Source organism: Clarias gariepinus, chromosome 11, assembly GCF_024256425.1.
Source record: "Clarias gariepinus isolate MV-2021 ecotype Netherlands chromosome 11, CGAR_prim_01v2, whole genome shotgun sequence".
NCBI classification, from domain to species: Eukaryota; Metazoa; Chordata; class Actinopteri; order Siluriformes; family Clariidae; genus Clarias; species Clarias gariepinus.
In genome coordinates, this window is record NC_071110.1 from 14,094,581 (window position 1) to 14,117,070 (window position 22,490).

The window sequence follows — 22,490 nt, forward strand, 5'->3', positions numbered from 1 at the left end:
CCCATCCCCAAATCGCTGTTTTCGAATCTGCAGGATGCCTTTCACACCGTGAGCCCCAGCGCTCGTTTAAACCCTGCCTCTGGGACGGGGAGACAGACAGATATTATTCACGCATCGAAGCATTTGCATGCTTTTTTGTGATGTAATGTGTTACATACGTGTTTTGTATAAGTTCTCTCTGGTGTGTTTCTTGTCTGTGTGTGGTGTGTGTCTGTGTGTGTGTGTGTGTGCGCAATTCTCAGGTCCTCCACTGCATTGCTCCTCTGGCTCCTCCTCCCCCGTCGCCTCTCCCTACCCGCCCCCTGCCCACGCAGCCAGTGAGAGTCAGGGAAGGTTGCTAGGTAACAGCGGGCCTCGGGCCGACCCCGACTCTGAGTCGGAGGATGAGTTTGGCCCTGCATCTTCGTTCTTAGTTAAGACCGGCTCAGGGAATGTGAGCGTGTGTGCCCCTGGCTCTGCGGCCGCTGACGGTGAGTGCTTCACACACAGGCTCTGGCAGTACCTGCTGTTTTTTTTTTTTTTTTTTTTTTGATTTAAGTACATTTGCATCCTAGTTTTGTTCCCTGATCCTGTGGACACCTGTAAGATTGCATTGTTTGCTCCACCATGGTCCTGGAGGCACAGTATTTTGTCCTGTTGTAAATGTATTTGGATGGAATGACAACAGACATTGAGTCAACTTGGCACTTTGTAGCTTAAGAAGCTCACCTCAGGCGAAAACACTTTGCTGTTTTAAGCTGTAGTTTAAGATGAGTCAACTGTCAATGTTTCTTCTTCTTTTTTTTTTTAGCCTGGGGTTTTTGCTAGAGCCCGTAGGGGCATGTAGTCCATATTTTAAGAGACTACATGCTTTTAGAGTGAGATTTTCACCACAAAGAGAAACCAAACACTTTAAAGTAAGCTTACAGAAAGAACTACCTGTTACTTTTGAGCTTTATGAATATATTTAACCGTCTAAAAACATCCACGTTTTTCCCTAGGCATTTGATGTCCGATTTAAATTTCCATTACAGCAATTCACCCTTTATTTTAAAACCTATTAGTGCTAACATTGCTATTGTCACACTGATTACTGTTCTTTATTGTGTTTCAACATCCGTGTGGTTATTAGTGTTTTTTTTTTTGTTTGTTTGTTTTTTTGCACAGCAGCACATTCCATTTCATTTTGAGAACTTGATTAACTTGAAATTTCATTTCAACAACCAGCTTATCCCTCAAATTGCCAAAATGCATGACTCCTATTGTTGGATCTGTCCTGTTTAGCGCAGATCTCAGCAAGTCTTGCTTCATTGCCCTTGTCATGGTAGATTTCATCCTGTGTCGTGAGCGCTGGCGTGGTCCACAACAGCTTCACGGTTGAAAGGTCTAGCAACTCGCAGGCGCCTTGAAGTTCAGATCAATTCAATAGAGGTTATTTATTTATTTTCCATGGTAAATAATTAAAAGATGTAAAGAACTACCACGGAATATAAAATGAATACTTTGACTAAAGCAAGAAGCAGACTCTAAAGTTGTAAAGTTAACATAAAGACAGTGGGGAATATGGCGGACAAGGTTATTGCGTTATAGTGAACGTCTGCTTCTTTGAGATGTGATGTCATGCTAATTTTCAACGACAGCTTTCTTTCGCAGCCTCATTAGCGTTAAAATTTTTTATTACCGCTGAAAGAGTTGTGAAATTCCTTCTTGGCTCCTTAACTACTAAATTATGACTAAATTATTTTAAGAATCTTCAATAATAAATAAACGCCTTCACAGCCCTAAGTCAGCCCTCAACAGTTTTAAAAAGTGAACATGGGGGGAAAAAAATTTAAATACGTCGAAATTGGCAGAAAAAAAATGTTTGATAGAAATTCATTCATTCAAGACGAAACGGCATCAAAAATCAAATCCTTTTGGTGATTTGAGAAGATTAGACTCAAGCAACTGATACAGAGTAAAGCAACGCATAGTGTCATGCACTGATTGCTCTAATTATCTGTTTGACGTGTGACTCTGTACTAATGAGCTGTTAATCAGAAAAAAAGATGATTTCAGTTGATAATACCAGTGGTTTCAGTTGATAAAATAAGTGGTACTTATTATTATTATTTTTTTTTATCTTGGTCTATATTTAAAAGCAGAAATATAAAATGATATAATTAATTCTTTAATTATTTGAAGTTCTGACTTTTTCAAACTTGTGTTTTTGGTGATAAAGTTGGATATTATCAGGTCAAGTCCAATCAAATGCCTATAATGCATCTGGTGAGCTTTGGGTTTGGCTTATACTGTAAGCAGTAATCTGAACTGATAGCCAAGGATGTGGAAATGACATGTAAAGAAAGTGATTGTTCCTCTTAAAAAAAAAAAGAAAGAAAAAAAAAGTCAGAGACTATTATCTTCACAAATGTGGATCGCAAGTCAGGTTAAGCCTTGTTCAGTGCAAAATCTGTTAATAGACCTAGAGAATAAGCTTTTGCTTTGCACCATCTTCTGAAACGATCTCCAATATGTTTTTTTTTCTATGTGATCCTCTTCTTCCCATTTCAGAACATGGTTCCTGAGCAATTTCTCAAGCTAGCTAAAAGTAAGAGTTTTATTAAGTCATAGTGACCTGCCTTGGCATAATGATGTACAGCGCTATTTGCAACAAAGACAGTTTTAAGAAGGGAAAAAAAATAGAGAGACTTTTACTGCTTTATTTCATTGTCGGTTTCATTTTTGATTTTGAAAGAAGCAAAAGAAAAAAAAATGTTTTAAAATTTCAATCTCCAATTTCTGATAATAATAAAAAAAACTTGTTTATAGGTTCTCCTGATGGAATTTGATCAATAATAAAAGACTAATTTGTGTTTATTTTTCTTCTGATAATATAATGAACAGAACAGAATGATCAAAGTGGAATGATCAAAAAAATGTACAAATACTGAATTTTCTGGACAAAATATTCCATTTAAAAGTAGTAGAGTTCTCGGTATCGTTCAATGACTGCCACTAAAGTGAAACTGCCCTCCTCTGGGTGAGTCTCTCTGATATTAAGTTGTATATGAAATGTAAAGAAATCAGAAAACATATATAAAACAATCAGTATATATATATATATACAATCCAAAGTAAGTCAATATCAGTATTGAATTGTTTGAAAATATTCAGATATACACATATATGTGTATACTGTATGATAATCGTTCAGTGAAAGAAAGCATGCACAGTAAGAAGTGAACACGAGACAGTAAATGGCTATAAGCATCTGCTCTCGCTCCCAAAGGCCCTTTGATGCAGCATAACAAAAAATGCTCTAAATAATAGATCGACTTTACCAGTTAACTACCCAAAGGCTCGCACTTGCATCAAGCTCTGGAGTATTCCAGCCATTTGTCAGCACATTAGATGCCTATATGTTGTTTCTACTTTCTCCACAAACAACCCCTGGTCATCTAGCAAACAACTGTGATGAAGTGACTCCGCCGGTTTTAAAGCCGGGATTCGTCTCTTTCACGCACAGCTGTGATTTGCATCTGTTATATAGGTTACCCTGAGGCTGACAGTGAGGGGTAGCACAAACACCAAGGAATCAGCCACTTTGCCCGCGAGCTATGTGAAGCACCATGCGGCTCTGTTCGACTGAAACAAAAGGCCGTGCAATAGCAGCTTTAGTATTCTGAAACTAAGTGTAACGTAATGGAAGACTTATTGTCAAGGATCAGTTGTGTCGCATTGCTCTGTTGTTGATATAGGAGCTGCCTGAAGCTGCAGTTTGAGATTTCCCCCGCCAATTCAGTCATCAGCAGTCTCGCTTAGTTCTCATTACCTGCGAATAAATGACAAACAATAAATGAGAGATATTCTTCAGAGAGGACTCTGTCATTTCGTATTGCTCGGCTCCCGTTATTGACAAATCTGTGACAGGACAGGAAGCCAATTACATTATAAAAGGCATGTCACTGTTTATTCACTTACATCACCTAATGAGCTGCTAAAGCCACTCATATTACCTACTTACACCGTGGCATTGAATATCACATATGGCTTTTTTTGTACTCATACCTCAGCCCTGCTGTGTCTCCATTGAAATTAATTTTGCATATTTTAATGTACAGGTGTCATCACATTCATTTTGAACTGCAATTATGAGCATTAATCATAGCTCAAGATAGCATGCTGAGTTAATTAACTCAGTTAATATACATAGAAACTCTGGCCATATGGTTCTAAGCCATTCGAACCCAGCTATTCTTCTTTCTTCCCATGTCGTCACCACGACAGGAAATGAAACGATCGGTACATTATGTCCGCATTAGTACAGTTCACTGTTTTGACTGGCCTCCCTATGTAGGTTAACAGAGCAGAAGAATGGATTAAGTAAGAAAAGTGAGCGAGAGAGTATGCTGGGAACAGTATAGTCTGCATGTACTGTAACACATGCACGTCTACGTTCTTATGTCTCGTGAGCAACAATAATGGAGGAAGGAGCCAGAACTGTTTCTCGACGCTGATATGATTTCGCGTCCATCTTTTGAAATCAGCCCCATTATGTAGTTACAGAAATGTGATCATGTGCTGAGATGTGAGCAAAAAATAAAAAATAAAAAAAGGCTTAGCTCAGGGTTTCAGAGTGTGTGTTTTTTCCTGCTGTATTTGCTATTTCTCTATATGAGAGAGAGAGGGAGAGAGAGAGAGAATTATATACGAGGGCACGGCAGATATATCCTCGGAAGCTGCGTATTTAAGGGTAGAGCATCAGGGCATAGCGTTGATGTCTAATTCAGTGATATTCCCCCAATCCATCAGGGTGACTGTGGTGTTCTAAGTTTCTGCTTGTATTAAGTCTTAAAAGTACTGGTCGTTCTTTTTGATGCATTTCCTGCTTCATTTTGTTTATGTACAACTCTTAGAACTTATTCTGTGCTCAGAATGAGAAAGAAAGAAAGAAAAATCCTGTTCTGAATGCTTGCTAACCTGCGTTAAGGCCAATGATGTGAGCTCAGTGAAGCTTGAGCTTCTTTATTGAGCATGTGCTGCACTGTGGCCCCTAGGTTTGTGTCTGGGCCCGGATCCCGGAGAGAGCGTTAAAGCAGGGTGTGGACCCCCTGCCGGGCTGCCGGTCTCCAGATCTAGGGCTCTGCTTTCAACCCCACCATACTGTTGTTTGCATCTTTTAGTATGAGGCAGCATGGGGTTTGGCCACAGTGGGCTGCTAATTGAGTATGGTTCTCCTCTGTAAAGGCCAATTCAACATGTCTTTGCAGCTGACTGGGCAGGAATGAGCGGCAGGGAACGAAGCCCGCCAGGTCGTCCTTCGCCCCTGCATTTAGATGAGCCGAGGTTTGTTCGGAACTCGCTTTATCACAGGCCTTCTCTCTGCCGCCAGAACGAATGGAGCAAATAGTGTTTAAAGAGGTCACCATGGAACGGGGTTTCTGCAGGAGATACTTTGATATTAAAATATGGATAAACGTGGTGAGTTAATGAGCAGCACATGGCAAAGGAGGAAACTGTGGATTTGCAAAGGTTTTTTTTTTTTTTTACCTAGTGGGTATTCTATTGATGGTGGTCTTTGCATGAGATTTCACATTCTTCAAAGATTTACCGTTATACACGAGTGCAACTGTAACAGTGGACCATCCATCTGATAGCGTGCTTAGGAACGAGCATACTTTATCCAAGTTTTAATGTAGTCAGATGTTTTAGAAGTTAACATGCAGGTAACAAAAGCAGTAATCAAAGCCATCTGCGCATTTCACCATCGAATCTATCTTCAGGACCTTTAAGGATACATGAGCAATGTCATGCATGTTAATCAGGGTTATTTATTTATTTATTTTTTTTTAGGCGACGGCGCTGTGAATGGTTTTGTTACACAATTTAAATTAAAAGAAGGGTAGCGATTTTATTCACATTTCTACAAAATACATACAGACAGCCGTCCCATTATTTCCACTGATATGACAGATTTCATGTGCGGGTATCATATTTTAGAGTCCTGCGCTCTGTTCCCAAGCACGCTCGCCTTCAGACAGAACCCTGTGAAGACAGCTTCTTTTCCCCTGTGTCCGCCTTTCTCCGTCTCTCCTAATGGTGAGAAACAGTAGTTTGACTGGTGAGCAGAACTCCGAACAGTAGCGTTGAATCCGAAAGTCCCCAAAGCTTTGAATTAGGCTCTGGGGAGACATTTTTGCTTGTGCGCTTCTCTGTATCTAACATCTGGTAGCCGAAACAATGTGTTCGAAGAAGAGCCATCTCCATCATTGCTGTGTTTGAGTAGACGAACACTATTAAGTTGGGGTTTGATGCTCCTGTGCTTAGCTGTAGGGGCTGCAGCACTGGATTGCTTTTAATGATCTGGCTGGCTGGCGACTGTCTTTTGATTAATTCTAAATCAAACCTCTCACAACTCAGCAGTTTGAGCGGGGGTTCGGGGCATGTCGTGCCTTGTCAGGTGTGACCATCGTTGGTGTGGGTTGTTATTTTTGAGCTTTAGGTCGATACACACCGCTCGTGGAGGGGAGTTAGTCTTTCTTCTTGCCTCTGTATTAGCAGAGGGAAACTTGCGATGTGCAGATATGAAGCTGAAAATTGCTGCTAAACTTTGAGACGGTTGAAGTATGAGCTTAGATAATCAAGCGTGGAAGATCTGTCTGAATGCCTGACCTCACTGCTTATCAATTATTTATATCTACAAATCAATTCGGCACAAGATTTGATGGTTTTGTATCAGCCAGTGGTTAACTAACACTGCCAGCTGAAGCAACTTGATTTTCCTTTGAGATTGATTTCAGACCAGTTTAATGGGTCTTTGTCGCCTGCAACTATTGAACATGGAATAGGAGTCCCTTATCTATCTATCTATCTATCTATCTATCTATCTATCTATCGATCGCCCCACACAATATACACAAAGCTATAAAAATACATCTTTAGAAGACATTCCTAAGGTTATAATGCATTACACATACTGCATTTTATGCAGTCCTTATTTTTCAAAATTGCAAATGCATTGGAATTTATAGCACTGTTCATAAAACAATATGAATTGTTTGAATGGACCCAAGTGGAACTTTGTATAATGTTTGATCCTAATTCTTTTAAATGAGTAATCCTGTTGATAGACCTTTCATTTATGACAATAGCTTAAGTTCTGTGAGAATGTGACATTTTGTAACTTATGCTTATACATCTTAGTTTTGTAAATAATAATAATGATAATAATAATAACAATAATAATAACAATAATGATAATAATAATAGCAGCATGATGGCCTCGCACCTTCAGGGTCGAGGGGTCGAATTCTGCCTCGGGTCTGTGTGTGTGGAGTTTACATGTTCTTCCTGTGGTTTTGTGGGTTTCCTCCGGGTACTCTGGTTTCCTCCTACAGTCCAAAAACATGCAGAATGGGCTAATTCACATTTCCAAATTCCGCAGTGTGTGTGTGTGTTTGAGACTGGATGCCCTGCAGTGGATTGGTGGTTTAAGTCTCCTGGCTCCAGGATTCAAATGAGGCTAAGCAGTATAAAGAATGAATGAATGAATAAATAATCATAATAATAATAATTATATATAATTAAGTATATAAAATAATATGGAAATATTAAATTATAATATTATAATAATTTATTTTATTTTCATCATTGAATATAGGCACCAAAGTTTAAAACATCAAAAATCTTTTACAAAATGACATACAAATGTTTTCTGTTTAGTTACTAACCTTGCCATGGTTTTTTCTGAGTACATCACATCGAGTAAACAAGGAGCCAGTTCAACATACAAACAGTTTAAGTTCGTCTTCTGAAAGGAGACAGTGTAATTGCTAGTGTGCTTCCCTTACACAGTAAATGTCGTGCTATAGTAAAATGGAGACGATCACCCATGGATCTGATCGCTCATGTCATAGCAAAACACACGTAATCACTCCGTAAACAGTATAAATACCAGCAGTCAAATTATCCACAACATACACACATCGTCTCTTACATCACAGGCGCGGTAAATGGGTCACGCATCGATTCTATTCAAAACGGTAAGAAATTATGGCAAATCTTTCTGAATTCATCCGTGATTGTAGGAGTCGGAGTGTATGAGCCTCCTGTTCAACAACTGGACTGTCCTGATGTGACTGTGCTGAAGGGAATAGACATGCTGATGTGGATCGGATATGAACATGCTATATCTTTACATGTAGAGAAAAACATCACAGACATACAGTACCAATTTTGTTATATATGTTATCATGTTTGTAAAAATGATGTACAATATCATTCAGTATTTTTATATATAACTTAAAAATTGATAAATACATAACATTACAGGAGGTTATATGCATGGCTGTAAAGAAAGAAATATGGTACAAGGCAGACCAGTTTTTAGATGGAAACAAAAAAAACAGCTGTTTTACTTACAGTACTGTTCAAAAGTCTTGGGCACATACAGAAATATGGCATAAGCAAAAGCTGCTTTTGAAAACATTTCGGCATAAGGAAAACTTCTATAAAGAGCAATAAAAAGTAATAAGATAAACAGTCAATATTTGGAGTGAAAACTTATTGCTAAGAATCTGGAGTTTTAGACACAGATTTATGCAGTTTTATAAGAAAACAGCTGTTAGGTTTTACTGAGCTTGCTGGAGAATATGAGTTCTTCTGGTAACTTTGTCACACTCGCTCCTTTTTATTTTTATGCAAATTCCAGGAGCATACATTAGGTTTTTTGTTTCCATCTAAAAAACTGGTCTTATATATATTTTTCTTTACAGCCATGCATATATTCTTCTGTAATGTTATTTATTTATAAATTTTTAGGTTATATATGGAAATACTGAAGGATTTTGTATATAATTATGCAGACATGATAAACTTATATAACAAAATTGGTACAGCATATCATATGGTGCCTAAGACTTTTGCACAGTACTGTACTTCAGCACCATGTAAAGGCTACACTAATATTTCTCTAGGTATCTTCTCAATTACACGCTTTCCATTTTTACCCACTTTTTAACTGCTTCTGAAACTTGCCATTTTTCTCAGAGCCGTTTCGCTGCTCCTGTAACAGCTGCCTGACACATTTGTTGTTTCATAATTATTAAACACTTTGACATCCTACAAACTGTCAGCTTGGATAATTAGGTGGAAATTACATTACATCTCAGGAGAATTTTTCTTCACCTTTATTCCTCTAGGCGAGGGGATTGTAGCAAACGAGATGGACTGGAGGAAATATGCACAGGCTTTTTTTGGGGGAAGATCTATTTTGAAGTTTGAAGCTGGGTCTGTCTCATTCTACTTTTTTTTTTTCCTCTGCAGTTGCCTGGTTTGTCTAAATATTGATTATTCCTTCCAAACGGTTTTAAGTGACTTTGGACTGCGGCTGATTTATTTTTGCTGAATCGGTGCTTCCTTTGTTGTGATTCTTATTGTCTCGAGAACTCGAATGTGCCTCAGCATTTGTGCTTTTCAATGAAAATAAAGCTCTTACTTTTGAACGCTGCATCAGCTGTTCTCATTTGCCGTCTGCTATTTTAAGAGACCCAAAGGCCATCTCAAGTGCAAAAGCCTGACCAATGTTTTATAAAGGAAAGGTTTACTCATAATCGACTCATTTGTATTTATTGGTATAAACATCCTTGAGGACAGATTTAAAATGTATGGCCTCGAGTTTTAATATTCGGTGCTTTTTCGTCACTAATTAAAACTAGATTGATTACAGCATTGGCATTGTTAAGAGGTCATGACAAATATTTTGTCCGTACGCCATAACATATGCTGCAGAAATTTGGGCGTGAGATTTTTAAGTGATATGCCTGCTCGTAGTCGAACATATGTGTTCATTTATTCGCCAGCAGATAGACTCACAGACTGAAATAATAGTGAATATCTGAACGTATTAGACGTTTATATTTAAAAAGGACACGTATAAGCAACTAGCATTCTGGTGCAGAAGGAAGTAACAGCCACTTTCCTTCATCACTTTCGTTCTGTTTTGGTGCCGGTTTCGTCAGGGTCATCGTCAGCTTGGCTCAGAGATGCATCAGGCTCTGAGTAATCGGGAGCGTAGGATTGTGCGAACGTGAGTCTTTATGGATCCATCTGTCACTGCTCTCTGACAAACGATCCAAGCCTGCGCCTGAAATGAAGGGGAATAAAAAAGCAACTGGGTTTCTGTCGGTGACATATCCCATAATGATTCTCGGGAAAAAAAAAAGGGCTCACCACATGGCATAAAGCGTACATCTCCTCATTTCAGGAAGGTGATTTATCAGAACGTTAATTAATTAAAGCTTGGGTCATGCTCTTGTCATATTTGGTATCCTCCTCATAATCAGGAAGCTTCTATAGATATCTGCTGAGAGGGAAACCACCTAAAGTCTGTAAATCTGTAAAAACACAAACGTGACCACCAATGCCCATCCTTGCATGACCAAGAGGTGTCCTTAATCATCTGACAATCTTGTTACCTGTCCATGTAGTAGGCTTTACATCATGTAGTATGTAAACATTTATATTAATGTTGGATCGTTAATTAACTTCCACCACCATATTGAATGATATCATATGATGTAGATTCAATTGAAGAAATGGGAATAATGTTTTACTGTGACAGGCTGCAAAGTTCCCTTAGATGCTTGTTTATGTAACAACCTGAGCAGCAACCTCATTTCCCCTCTCGTCTGTTCCAACCACTCAGCAGTCAGCATCACCAGTGTACTAATCACAAGCCTTATCATCCACACCTATTTTTCACTGGTTCATGCGTTTAGTTAGATGTTCTTTATACTGTATGCGTAAGTGATATATAGGTCACTGTAGGGGTTAACAAACAAAAAAACATTCCTCTGGAACTGGTCAGGTACAGGGACTGGACTGAAAATGGAAGACAAATTAGTCTTTTAGGAAGCCTGAACTATTCAACAAGACTGCACAAAAAAGACAAAAAAGTCTGGCTCTTTGGAAACAAAATATGTAGACATTAGTTCCTCAACACGGGTACACACAAGCACAGTACTGTATTTGAGATGTTTTTGGAAACTGTGACCACTATGGAGAAACCAAAGTTTTTTGATGTACCATTTATTAGATCTCAAAAATCAATCAGATAAACTTTTTTAGGTAACAACAATTCATCAGCCTCCCATAAGCATTACACTTTTTGGTTTTAGACAGGACTGGCAGGACTGTGAAAAAGTCATATGTTCTGTTGTTTTGTAATTATTACTTTAGTAATTAATAAATATAATAAATATTAATAATTTACAATTAACTGTATATTAGCATTTATTAAAACATTTTTCATTTAACATTTTTTTTTTGTTGTTGATTGGGCTTGGATTATAAAATGGCATAAAGGATTGACAGCTTCCATCCTGGTCTACACTATCTAATGTGTTAGTTCCCCAAGCCTCATGACATGCTAGTGACAGCAGGATGGAAAAACAAAAGTTGCAACTCTGACAAGCCTCCTGATGGCAGACTCTGACCTGTCGGACATCACTCCATAATAGGAGGAAGACCGGCTGACTCTGGTAATTCAGCATACCTGATAATGACAGCTTGTCAGCGGTGCAGGTAGCTAATGCAGGATGGAAGGTTCCACCTGCCAGCTGAGACACGATGGTGGGAAGTCAACCAGGGATAATGTTACTCGCGTAGTTTTAGCCATGCATGCCTGTAACACTGGCTGCAAACCCGATGCTATGCCATAACAAGCCTCAACTTTCACTCCAATATGTTGTTTTGCAAATACTTTAACATGACCACATGTGCCACAATGTGCGTTAATAAAGCATGCATTAGGGGTGTGGGTGTGGGGGGGTGTTTTAACAGATTAAGCAAATATTCTTAGCTTTAAATATGCCTACAATGGAACACGTGGTATCTGTGTACACGGCTTGAAGGCTGAAATCTGAAGTTTTTTCTCCAAATTTCCATTTATGTGCTTATGGTCTTCTCTGTGATACAGTTATAAAAGTTAAGAAAAAGAAGTTTTAAAAGTAAAATAAACTGTCAAAAAAATTATTTTGGCCACCATTGATGACGAAAGACACATGAACAAATTTTTAAATTATGTAAGTAAAATAAATAAGAGTAAGAGTAAAAGTAGGAGGAAAATTAAAAGTAAGGTACCTTTCCTTCCAGAGATTGCAAATTTGATTCCCAGGTAGCTGGGAGTCTAGAGAATTGTATGGCAGCAGTATCTCTCTTTGAGAATGGCATGCTCGCTTTTCCACATCAACCATAGCAACACTAACCAATCATGGGCATCAGTGAGCTCATTTAAGCAGAAGGGGTGGATAGCGCTTCCCTTTGAGTGTGTTACACTGGTCCTTAATGATGCGGTTTAAAAAGATGAGGTCAGTGGCTTTTGGTGCACCAGAGGAACCACGGTTAGCCTACACCCTTTCGTTTCGGTAGCTATTGTTGATCGGGTGTGCCCTAACAAGACGGGTGGAAATTGGTCACGACTAAATTAGGGAGAAATCGGCTTTGTGCACACTGAATTGGTCTTGTTGTTGTTGTTGATAATGTTTATAGGGAAAGGTTTTATAGAGCCAATGCACCAATTTTAGAATTTTGCAGATAAGATTTTCCCAATGGAAACAAAACAAAAGTACATACACCTACACAATTTTCCATCTAGTTTTTTTTTTTTTTTTTGCTTCTGGTGTAACCCATAAATGTTGTACAACAGACGTTTTCCTATTCAGAAAATGTTCAGAAAGTAGAAATCCAGGAGGAACTAGAGCCCTCGAGAATACATTTTTCACTAAGAGCGTAGAGATTTTCATGTGATGCTTGCAGGTTATAATGCATTAATTTAACCTTACTCCTCTTCTTGTTCCCTTTCTCTCCATCTCTCTCTCCTTTCCTCCACTTCAGAAGGCTCTTACCAGAATCATTCGCGCCTGAGAACGCCTCCACTCCCCCTCTCCCACTCGCACTCCCCCAGTCAGCACCATGGCACCTCTGTGGGCTCGCTGAGCCGGAGTAACTACACGCCGCGCAGTAACGTCAGTCCGGCACCCACCGACAGCACGGCCGCACCAGAGGGACCCTCCAGTGCCCCAGACTCTGGAAGTGCACAGGACAACTGGCTTCTCAACAGTAACATCCCCCTGGAGACCAGGTAGGACAGAGGAAATGTCTAATGGTAAAATACAATAATATTAAGGTTCTTCACCAGCCAGATGATCTCCGTGATGCATTATAAACCTGCATGTTGTGAACTTTGGCCTGAGTTCAACTCCCTATAGTTTAGGTGATTATCCTGAATCAGTTCTGTCGTTCGGATTCTAATGAGCATAATTATACGGATGGAAGTATGAAAGACAGCATTTTCTGTAATCATAATTATAAGTTACCTAGCGTATAATTATGGTTTGTGTACTTTTAGAGAAAGTTGTTCATGTGCGGTAAGACCTATAAGCCGTGGTACAGTTCAGGCAGTGAGGCATTTCACAGCGTCAATCACACTAAAGGTTGTTTGGTGCACTATTCCCTAATGAGGTCCAGGTGGAACAGTGGCTCAGCAGGTCACTTGTAAAATGGTCCGTACTCAAAACTTAGGTCAGTGCTGCAAAAGGCCACAATTAATATGTGTCCTGTGCATTCAACAATGCCATAAATGCCATGAGAAACGATGACAACAAGGGATAGAACCATCGGCACATACAGGCTTGTATGTAGTTAGGCAGACTTGCCAGATTACACCGTAGAGATGCATTACATGACGGTTATGACAATGCAGTTGTTATTGTATATTTTATATTATCTGCCCATATGTTAGTCTTGCATCTCTGAATCAGTTTGTACCTGGCTGAGAGCATGAGTGGAGGTAAACATAAGCTGCCTCTGCTTTTAGAGCCAAGGGGTCAATTTATAACAGTTGAGTCATGTTTATTCCTGTACATAATAATGCATAATGTTTGCTTGGTACAATGTCCAGGCTAGGCATAGTGCTGTGTAGGTGTTTAGCTCTACATAAAAGAATGGGTTAAAAACACATTATACAAAGTAATAGTTTTGCATTTTTTTGTACAGCATTATAATAAATGACTTGTTTCTTTGCATATCCATGCCTAATCTGATGCGCACTGCTGTATCGCTGTAGTGCGGATGCACTGTTTGTTGCTCCAGCAGGATGACCTTCAGTGAACTGCTGCTTACATGGCTGTCATTGCCACCAGGGCAGCGAGCCACCATGCATCCAAACCATCCCACAAAAGAAAAGCACTGTTTTCCTCTCTGCTTGAAATTTATAGACCTTGATGGGCTTAAGCATACCATATACTGTAGGTTAGTGGATAATGGATAGGTAATTGCACCCAGGCACCTGTAGGGCAGCTTTCGCTCTCCCCTACTAGCCCTGGGTCCTTGTTTATCTCCGATCAGCCTTTGCTCATGCTGCTTAAGGAGGGTCTTATGAAACCGATCAGTCAAGTGCATTGAATGCTAATGACTGTCTACATCATTCTGGCTGCTCTTAATGCATAGCAAATATCAGAGCTGTCAGGTTAGGACTGAAGAGAGCTGGTGTTCGGATTACCCTCTCACACACCACAGAGCTCATTGCTCTCTAGAAACGGCTTTGTCCCACATTCGCTCTGTGAGCCATTTTCAAAGTTGGTGCAGACGTTCTTTCAATATTTCCATAGGGACAAGTAAAATTCTAGAAACCAAATAATGATGATGTTTTTGCTCACTTGTGACACATTCCAGTAAAGAAAATCTGTCCATGCTTGAAGAAATTAGCTGACCAAGCGATCACCTGCTACACTTAATGCTGACCTTGTGTTAATTGATCACTTTATCCATAATAAATCAGTCACGTGGATTAGCAACGTCTCCGCTTTTCTATACAAGAAACCCCAAACCCTAAGGAATAGTTCAATCAATCAATCAATAAATAAATTAACTGATTACTGTTGTGTTTATGTATTTAATAATGGCCTTAAATGGCATTCCATATATGCCATGCACTTAAGTTCAGATTCTTGTGTAAAATAATGCTAAAAAATAAAGCTAGGTTCACATTACAAGCCAAAATTTTCAATGCAGATTTTTGGATTAGATCAGATTTGCAACTCAGGCCATGCCATGACTGTTCACATTAATAACTACAAGTGACTTTTATCTGACTCTTACAGTGATGTGTCAGTCCTATGAAACAACACACTCGTGCACTTCAGTGTGTCTTTGTGACATATAGGTTTAAACACGTCATATTTGTGTGACCGCACATTAATTTTAAACAAGTAAAGAGATTTTTGCAAAAATATGCTTGGGATTTTGCTCTGGAGGACGACAAGCAGTCAGTCAGTTGTTGAGGTCCAGATGAAAGGAAGAAAGCCAGACGCCTCACTTTAGCTGTTTTATTAGCTATTGCTAGCCCTGTTATGAATCCCCTGGTTCTGACTGATGATGAAATGAGCACCACGTCATGCGCAAAGGCAAGAAGTCGCATGAATTCCTGTTCTCATTCAAGTCTCAAGATATATACCTGATCTAGGACCACGTTCGAAACTGGATCAGGGTCAGAATTTTGTGTTCAGACAGCCATAGACAATCTAAATTGAGTCACATCTGGCTTGTAATGTGAACATTTTAGTCTAATTTAGATTTAGATTCTTATCTGATTTTTTAGATTTAGTCTTTTCGACTTCCCCATGAAAATAATGCGATACGAACTTCTTTACAGAATATTCAATCACACCACCCCAGTGCGCATTCATTTCCTATAACAGCATGGTCTGTCATGTGTCATTCCTTACATATCGCCTAACTGGCTTGGAATATGTGCGATTTCGCTAACTTTCAGATTAAGCTTCACAATATTTCGCCCTAATATGTCATTCTTATTACAAAAAAGATTCTTTTTGACAAGCACATATGCTATGGATGTTTGCCTGCACATCATTCTTTTCACTCTTCTTCATCTCTACAAAATCGTTGCTGTGGCGGTCCACTCAACAGGAAAACGAGTGTTAATTTCGGTTTGCGGAGGGACACTTAACGACATAATGACTGATTAGGCGCTACGGATTTTCCCAAAGTTTAATCTGTAGCAGGTATTCCCAGATGAGAAGGGAACAGATGGTCATGCCAGCCAGTATGCGGGAGAAAGGAGGTGCTGGAAAAGTGAATAAATCAGCATTATCAACCCCTCCCTCATCCAATACTTGGTTATAAAAAGCCTTCATGACAGAAGATAGAGCCATTTGGAAAGGTTCACAGGGGCTGGGAACATGGGGTTTTAGTTATTAGCCAGAAAACAGTGCCGTCCCTTAGTTCAAAGGGACGAATGGAGACAGAGACTCCCACGATGTTGTGGCTTAGCTTGGTTTTCCTTTGTCCTCCCTTTTTCTGTTCTTCCCGTCCACCTACACTCAATTTGCCAAGCCCCTTCCTAGTTTGACTCCTTTTCATTAAAAGTTTAATGCCTCTCTTGCTGGCCGAACAAATGAACAATAAAAAAAATAAGGAAGAGAGCGAGGAGCCTTAAACAGGAAGTGAATAGGAGGGAAACAAGTCTTTTTCTCTTGTTGAACTGAAGGTGTGGAGTCTGTGGTCTGCATGCTTGCTGGTTCATTCTTCCATTGCATTACCTCAGCATTCCCTTATGGAACAAGTGGTTTGATGCAGACATGACCCGGCGTTCCTCAGACTTTCCTCCCAGAAAAAGGAAAGATTTCCTCCTGACTGTTGCAAAAGAACATGTTGCTCTTCGCCATTTCAACGTATAATGTAGAATTTCCAACCAACCGTAATATGTGAATTATTGACTGAGTAAATTTACTTTGTAAAAGCTAAAGAATTATATAACACCTTGTTCTCTTTTAACCCCAACCACAAAGGAACCAGAATACTCTAATGTTTATCAGAGAGGAGCAGGACTCTTGCAGAGAAGGGCAAGGGTCATACAATACAAGGTACATGCTTGGGTGGGGGAAACACTGTTTAGTAATGAAAATACTGTATGAAGGCTTCACAGCAAGCGACAGAATCCTAGTTTAGTTCCATAAGGGGCGTTAGTTTTAATTTTTTCATTTGTCAGTTTTGGTTTTCCCACCTTTTACTTCTGAAGTCACAGGATGATCACATCTGTGTTTCCTTCTTGCATGCATGTATGTCCCTCACTCTCACTCCATCTATCCATCTCTGTACCTGTGTGTAGAAACATAGCAAAGCAGACAATCGTAGACAGTTTACAGGACAACCTTATAGAGATGGACATACTGGCTACGGCTCGCCGCGACACTGATGGGTATGTCGCATGCTCCGACCGCGGCCGCTGTAACTAGTAGGATCTGCTTTGCCATGCTTCCTAGCGATATGCATGCATTGATCTTGTCTTTCCACTCTATCCTTTTGTTCAGGTGTGAAACCGTACCTTCCAGCAATAATTTTTTTTTTTTTGCATGCACAGAACTAACCGTGATCGATGCTAGCAGGTAAAATTGCAATTGTTTTGTTTTTTTTTCTTAGCACATTAGCCTGGACAAGGTTGCATATGATTCATATGTAATTCATCTCTGAGCAGCTCTTACTCAGTCAGTAAAGCGGTTTCAATTGTCTTAAAAATCTCTTCTCATTTTTAAAAGCCGCAGCACTCACTCGGACCATCCTTTAACAAGAGTGTGTCATGATCTTCAAGGGCAAATGAGCCGCCCTTACCATTTGTGCCCTACTATACAGCAGCCTATTGGCACTCCGGAGACACACCCTCTGGAGGTGAATTAGAAGTCACAGCACGAGTCCATATTAACAAGGATCCTCCGTGGTCACTCGGGCTGTAAATTAAATTACATATCGATTCACTTTTCCAGTGCAGCAAACCCTGGTTGCAGGAAAGTTAAAAGCGGCCAAAGCAACCAAAAAGTCAAAGTGACAGCTTCACTGACTGTGCAGAGGTGCTCGGTATTGTCTAACACAGTGGGGGAAAACACTTAACACTTAAGCCTGGCCTGAATCTTTTGAATACTTTGGTGTTTATACATTGCTTTGTTCTTTAAAATCCCTATATGGACAACATGTAGAAACATATGTAATGGTTTCTAAATCGTATATAGTACCATATGTTACTCGATATTTACAAATTGGTAAAGAATAGGGATTCACCAATTAGAGTCATGTGACATAATTTTCTATAACAGCTAATGAACCATTTATGGCAAATATATTTATTATTATGTAAAAAAAATTATCGAAATATAGAAACAGACACACAATGTTAATGCCTACAAACCTTACTTTTGATTTATTAAAGTACATTATTTAACTGTTGGTGTTATTAGTATGATTCCCGAGAATAAATTATTAGTATGAGTATGATTCCAAAACGTAACATATTTTAGAAATACACTCCAAGTGTATTTGGGTAGCATCTGGAATAGAGTAATCCCAATCATAACACTTACGGCTGGATGTAGCTTAAACAACAGCTTCCAGCACACAACATCTGTAACTCATTTCTATTGTACACAAAGTTCTCATGCTGCCAGCAGTATAATAGTACAGTACATACAGTATATAATACCTACAGTATGGTGCAAAAGTCTTGAGCCACCACTTAATTCTTTATATGAAATTATGTAGATTAAAATAATTGTAATTAAAAATTAAATTGCTTGTTTATTTAACAACCTCAGCAACAACCTCATTTCCGTTCAACATCACCAGTACAGTAAACTAATTAAACACCAGTCTGAGAATCTCTCATCATCTGCACCTGTTTCTCACTGGTTCATGCCTTAAGTTAACTATTTTTATGCTTGAATGATTTATGAATGATGTAAATGAATAAAACTGCTCAGGTAGACGGACTGGATTGAACATGAGAGCCAAAAACCTGCCAAAATTTAGAGTCTTTACTATTTTTCAACACTACATTAAAAGTACAAGACAAGTCTGGTTCTTTGGTATAAAAATATGAAGAAATCAGTCAGTGGGTGGCTCCAGAGTTTTGCACAGTACTGTATATCTTAAAGATATACACGTTATTGGTTTGTGTATGTACCGTACTGTTATTTCAACATGAACTTTCCTTACTTACAAATGAAAAGGTTTCTGTATTTAATATGAAATATAATTGTATATAAAATATAATTTGTTTGTTTTAATCCAGACTTTAACATTTAATCGAAATTAAATTCAGTCATTTAGTTTAACTGTTGAAAGCAGAAACACCAATGAGTATTCAAAGTCAGCAAACGCTGTTCAGGCCAACCCTTAAGGTAACACATCGACACACGCTTCTTGACCTTTTTTGTGTGAACTCGTGCAATACAGTCTTACTGCGCTCTTCTAGACACTTTCTATTCAAGCCTGGTGGGAACTCACCGCTGTACTGCACGACGTCGCCCGCTTACCCTCTGACCTCCAGCACGGTGTACTCGCCCCCGCCACGACCGTTGCCTCGCAGCACATTCACCCGACCCGCCTTCAGCCTCAAGAAGCCCTACAAGTACTGCAACTGGAAATGTGCCGCCCTAAGCGCCATCCTCATCTCCATCACTCTGGTGTTCCTGCTGGCGTACTTCATCGGTAAGTTCATACCTCTTCTTCTATTCAGCTTTTTATCCTAGATCCTAGAAATATCTGCCGGTCTATTAATGAGGACTGTTCCAACTTGAGAAGCACACTTCCTTTAAATATTTTAATACACGGTCATGCCAGAGAACATTATGCTGAATGTATTTCATCTTATTAAAGCAGGGATTTTTTTTTTTTCTTTTTTTTTCAGTCAGTTAAAATTTGATGGTCTCCCTAGGACTTTTTTTTTCTTTCAGTCAGACGTTCCAAATACGGTTCAGACCCTACCCTAATTAAGATTTTTCCTTTTAATAAATAACACCTTTCTGTGAAACTATTAAGCTTCGTATATGGCGAATAGACTATGCTTTTGAATTCTCTAGTCCTTGTCAAACCCCCTCTTTGTCTTATCCCAGATCCTGTCATGCAGTAGTGAAATGTTTTGCACACACTCCCTTGTGGTCCTCTAAGAGACTGGTGTTACAATCCATGCATGCGAAAAAGAAATAAGATGCCTTATTTCCAATTACACCACAGATGCAGATTTTTGCCATCATTCGACCTGAGAGTATGTTTTACATTCAGAGCTCCGACAAAAGGACTTCATCATATGGCTCGCATTAACATGTGTATCTGTTTAACATATAAATTATTTCATTGTTAAATGCAATCTTAGGAGAGGGGATCTGAAATAAGATTTTATGAAGAAGAAAAATGGGCAAAGCAAGTGCAAGGGCACATCAGTGGGGTGATGGTGGAATATCTTTCAGAACAATTTCCTATCGTCAGAGAGAAAATAGCTTCTGCTGCTTCATCACTGAGAATAAATATGCATCGGAGTAGAATGATGATTTAAAAAAATAATAATCTTCTTCCCCCCTCTGGCTTAATGATACGGAAGTCATGAAAACATGTCAATATACTGTGTGTATATATATTGGACCAGTATGGAAAATAGTCATAAAAACAAAAAAGAGTCAACTCTTAAAACTTTTCACGCTGTACTATATTGAAAGCACTATATCAGCACTTTGTTTTATGTTTTATCATGTGAATTTATGTACATAAATATTATATTTCAAATCTGACCACTTCAGCATTCTTTAAAAAACATTGGGAGAGTGTAAGATCAACATTTCTGTTAAATACACTTTTTAAATGTTTGGCCACTGAAGTGTATGGTCACCAGTTGGTCAAGTTTAGCTATTGGGATTTTCCCCCATTCTTCCATTATGCAGGTCTTCAGCTGAGCAATCGTCCGGGGTCTTCGTTACTGGCTTCATGATGGGCCACACATTCTCAGTTAGAGACAGGTCAGTACTGCAGGCAGGCATTCTAGCACCTGGACTCCATGAATGTGTAATCCGCAGAAAATGTCGTTGTTCTCCTGGAAAACACAGGGACGCAAAAAAAAGTTTGAATGACGATATATAAACATACTTTTTAACGACAGTTAAATCTGAGGGATCAGAGATCATATGCATTCAGAAGTAGCTTTCGGCCCTGCCCTTTACTCATCAAGACTGGCTTCCTTGAATCTCTCCATGATATCGTGTACTGGTTAGTGTGTGATGTCCAGACTCCTTTCAGTTTCTCTTTTGGGAACATTGACCTGAATAATTCACTGGCATATCTGTTGGCAAATCAGTGAGCCTTGACCCATCCTTGCTCTACTAGGAATACGCCTTTCTAGGAAACTCCTTATGTACTATAACATAATTGGTTTGCCTGTTTAACAGCACCTGCTTCTTATTACCTTCACATCGTTATTTAAAATAAGTGCATACGTTCACATTGTAAAACATTTTATTGCCAATTTCCATACTGTCACAACCTTTATATATATATATATATATATATATATATATATATATATACACATACAAGATGGCATTTTGCTGATGTGTTTGGAAACAAGCATGCATATGTATATTCAGCTATTAATAGCTGATTTACTGCATAAAATATGAATCAGTAAACAGCGACAGGCTGAAGCTGAGCATTATAAAGTCTACGGCCAACTTCGGGTTTGACCTCACCAGGAGCTCTGAGGAGCCCAACAGGCTGATGGGTCTTAATTACTTCTTGTAATTACTCAACCCAAAAAATCAAGACCATCTCCCCATGCACCCTTGAGTAAACATGTAGGGAACCTTAGCTCGCCCTGAGAATCGAGAAATTCCAATCAAGAACAAGGGGCCACGTTTAATTAAAAGCTGATGAGAAAATATAGTTAATTTCAAGTGCAATTAATTATGGAGGTCTGTAATTGGAAAGTCTAACTGTGTTGTCTAATGAACCCAATTAAATCTTCTGACAGATGTTTAGATTCCTGTGTGTGTGTGTGTGTGTGTGTGTGTGTGCGTGAGTGTGGTGTTTGTGTGGGTGTTTTCTTTTCCTTTGTATTTTTTATTGTAGTTCACATGAAAGAATTTGTTTTAAAAAAAGAGGAGTGTGTGGTTTAAAAAAGTCAGGAGGCATGTGCCATTTTCTCAGTGGTGCCATTAAGAAGGTCGTTATGTTCGGCGCATCTGAAGGTCATCAGCTTCCCTCTGTGTTCATTTCTGCTCATGCTGGGCTCTCTTTCTTTCTTAATGCCGAAAGTGGCTCAGTTCGAACTCCCACACACTCAAATTCATATTTCAGCGGTGTTGTTAGTTGCAGTTCTAGTCCTAGTAACCCTGCATCAGTCTTTATTTGATTGCATTTGACTGCATTGCTAATTTATAGATTAATTAACCATTCGGAAGATAAAAACAGCTGTTTTATAAATTCATTTAGTTGCCACTGTAGATACAGTATATTACCAGTGTAGAGTTATTATTGCACCTAGTGGTCAAAATGAGAATTACAACAACCACTAAGAGAGGCAGTATTAGGGCACGAACCACTGTGCTCTATCTTCGTTTTATGTCTGATTTGCTTATGAATAAAGAGAAGGGCATCAGGCATAACACCATGATTTTACCTCATTTGTGTTAGCA

General features: G+C 39.0%; 1 protein-coding gene across 3 annotated transcripts in view; it reads left to right on the forward strand.

The window, feature by feature from the left end:
* tenm4 (teneurin transmembrane protein 4) overlaps positions 1 to 22,490 on the forward strand; it is a 218,286-nt gene that overhangs the window by 92,824 nt on the left and 102,972 nt on the right. For 2 of the 3 annotated variants that reach the window (XM_053507223.1, XM_053507224.1), the window contains exons 4-7: positions 243 to 470; positions 12,856 to 13,102; positions 16,830 to 16,904; positions 19,283 to 19,518. In XM_053507223.1, the coding sequence (XP_053363198.1) occupies positions 243 to 470; positions 12,856 to 13,102; positions 16,830 to 16,904; positions 19,283 to 19,518 (786 nt within the window). The remainder of the gene's footprint in view (positions 1 to 242; positions 471 to 12,855; positions 13,103 to 16,829; positions 16,905 to 19,282; positions 19,519 to 22,490) is intronic. The other variant, XM_053507225.1, reaches the window with a different exon arrangement.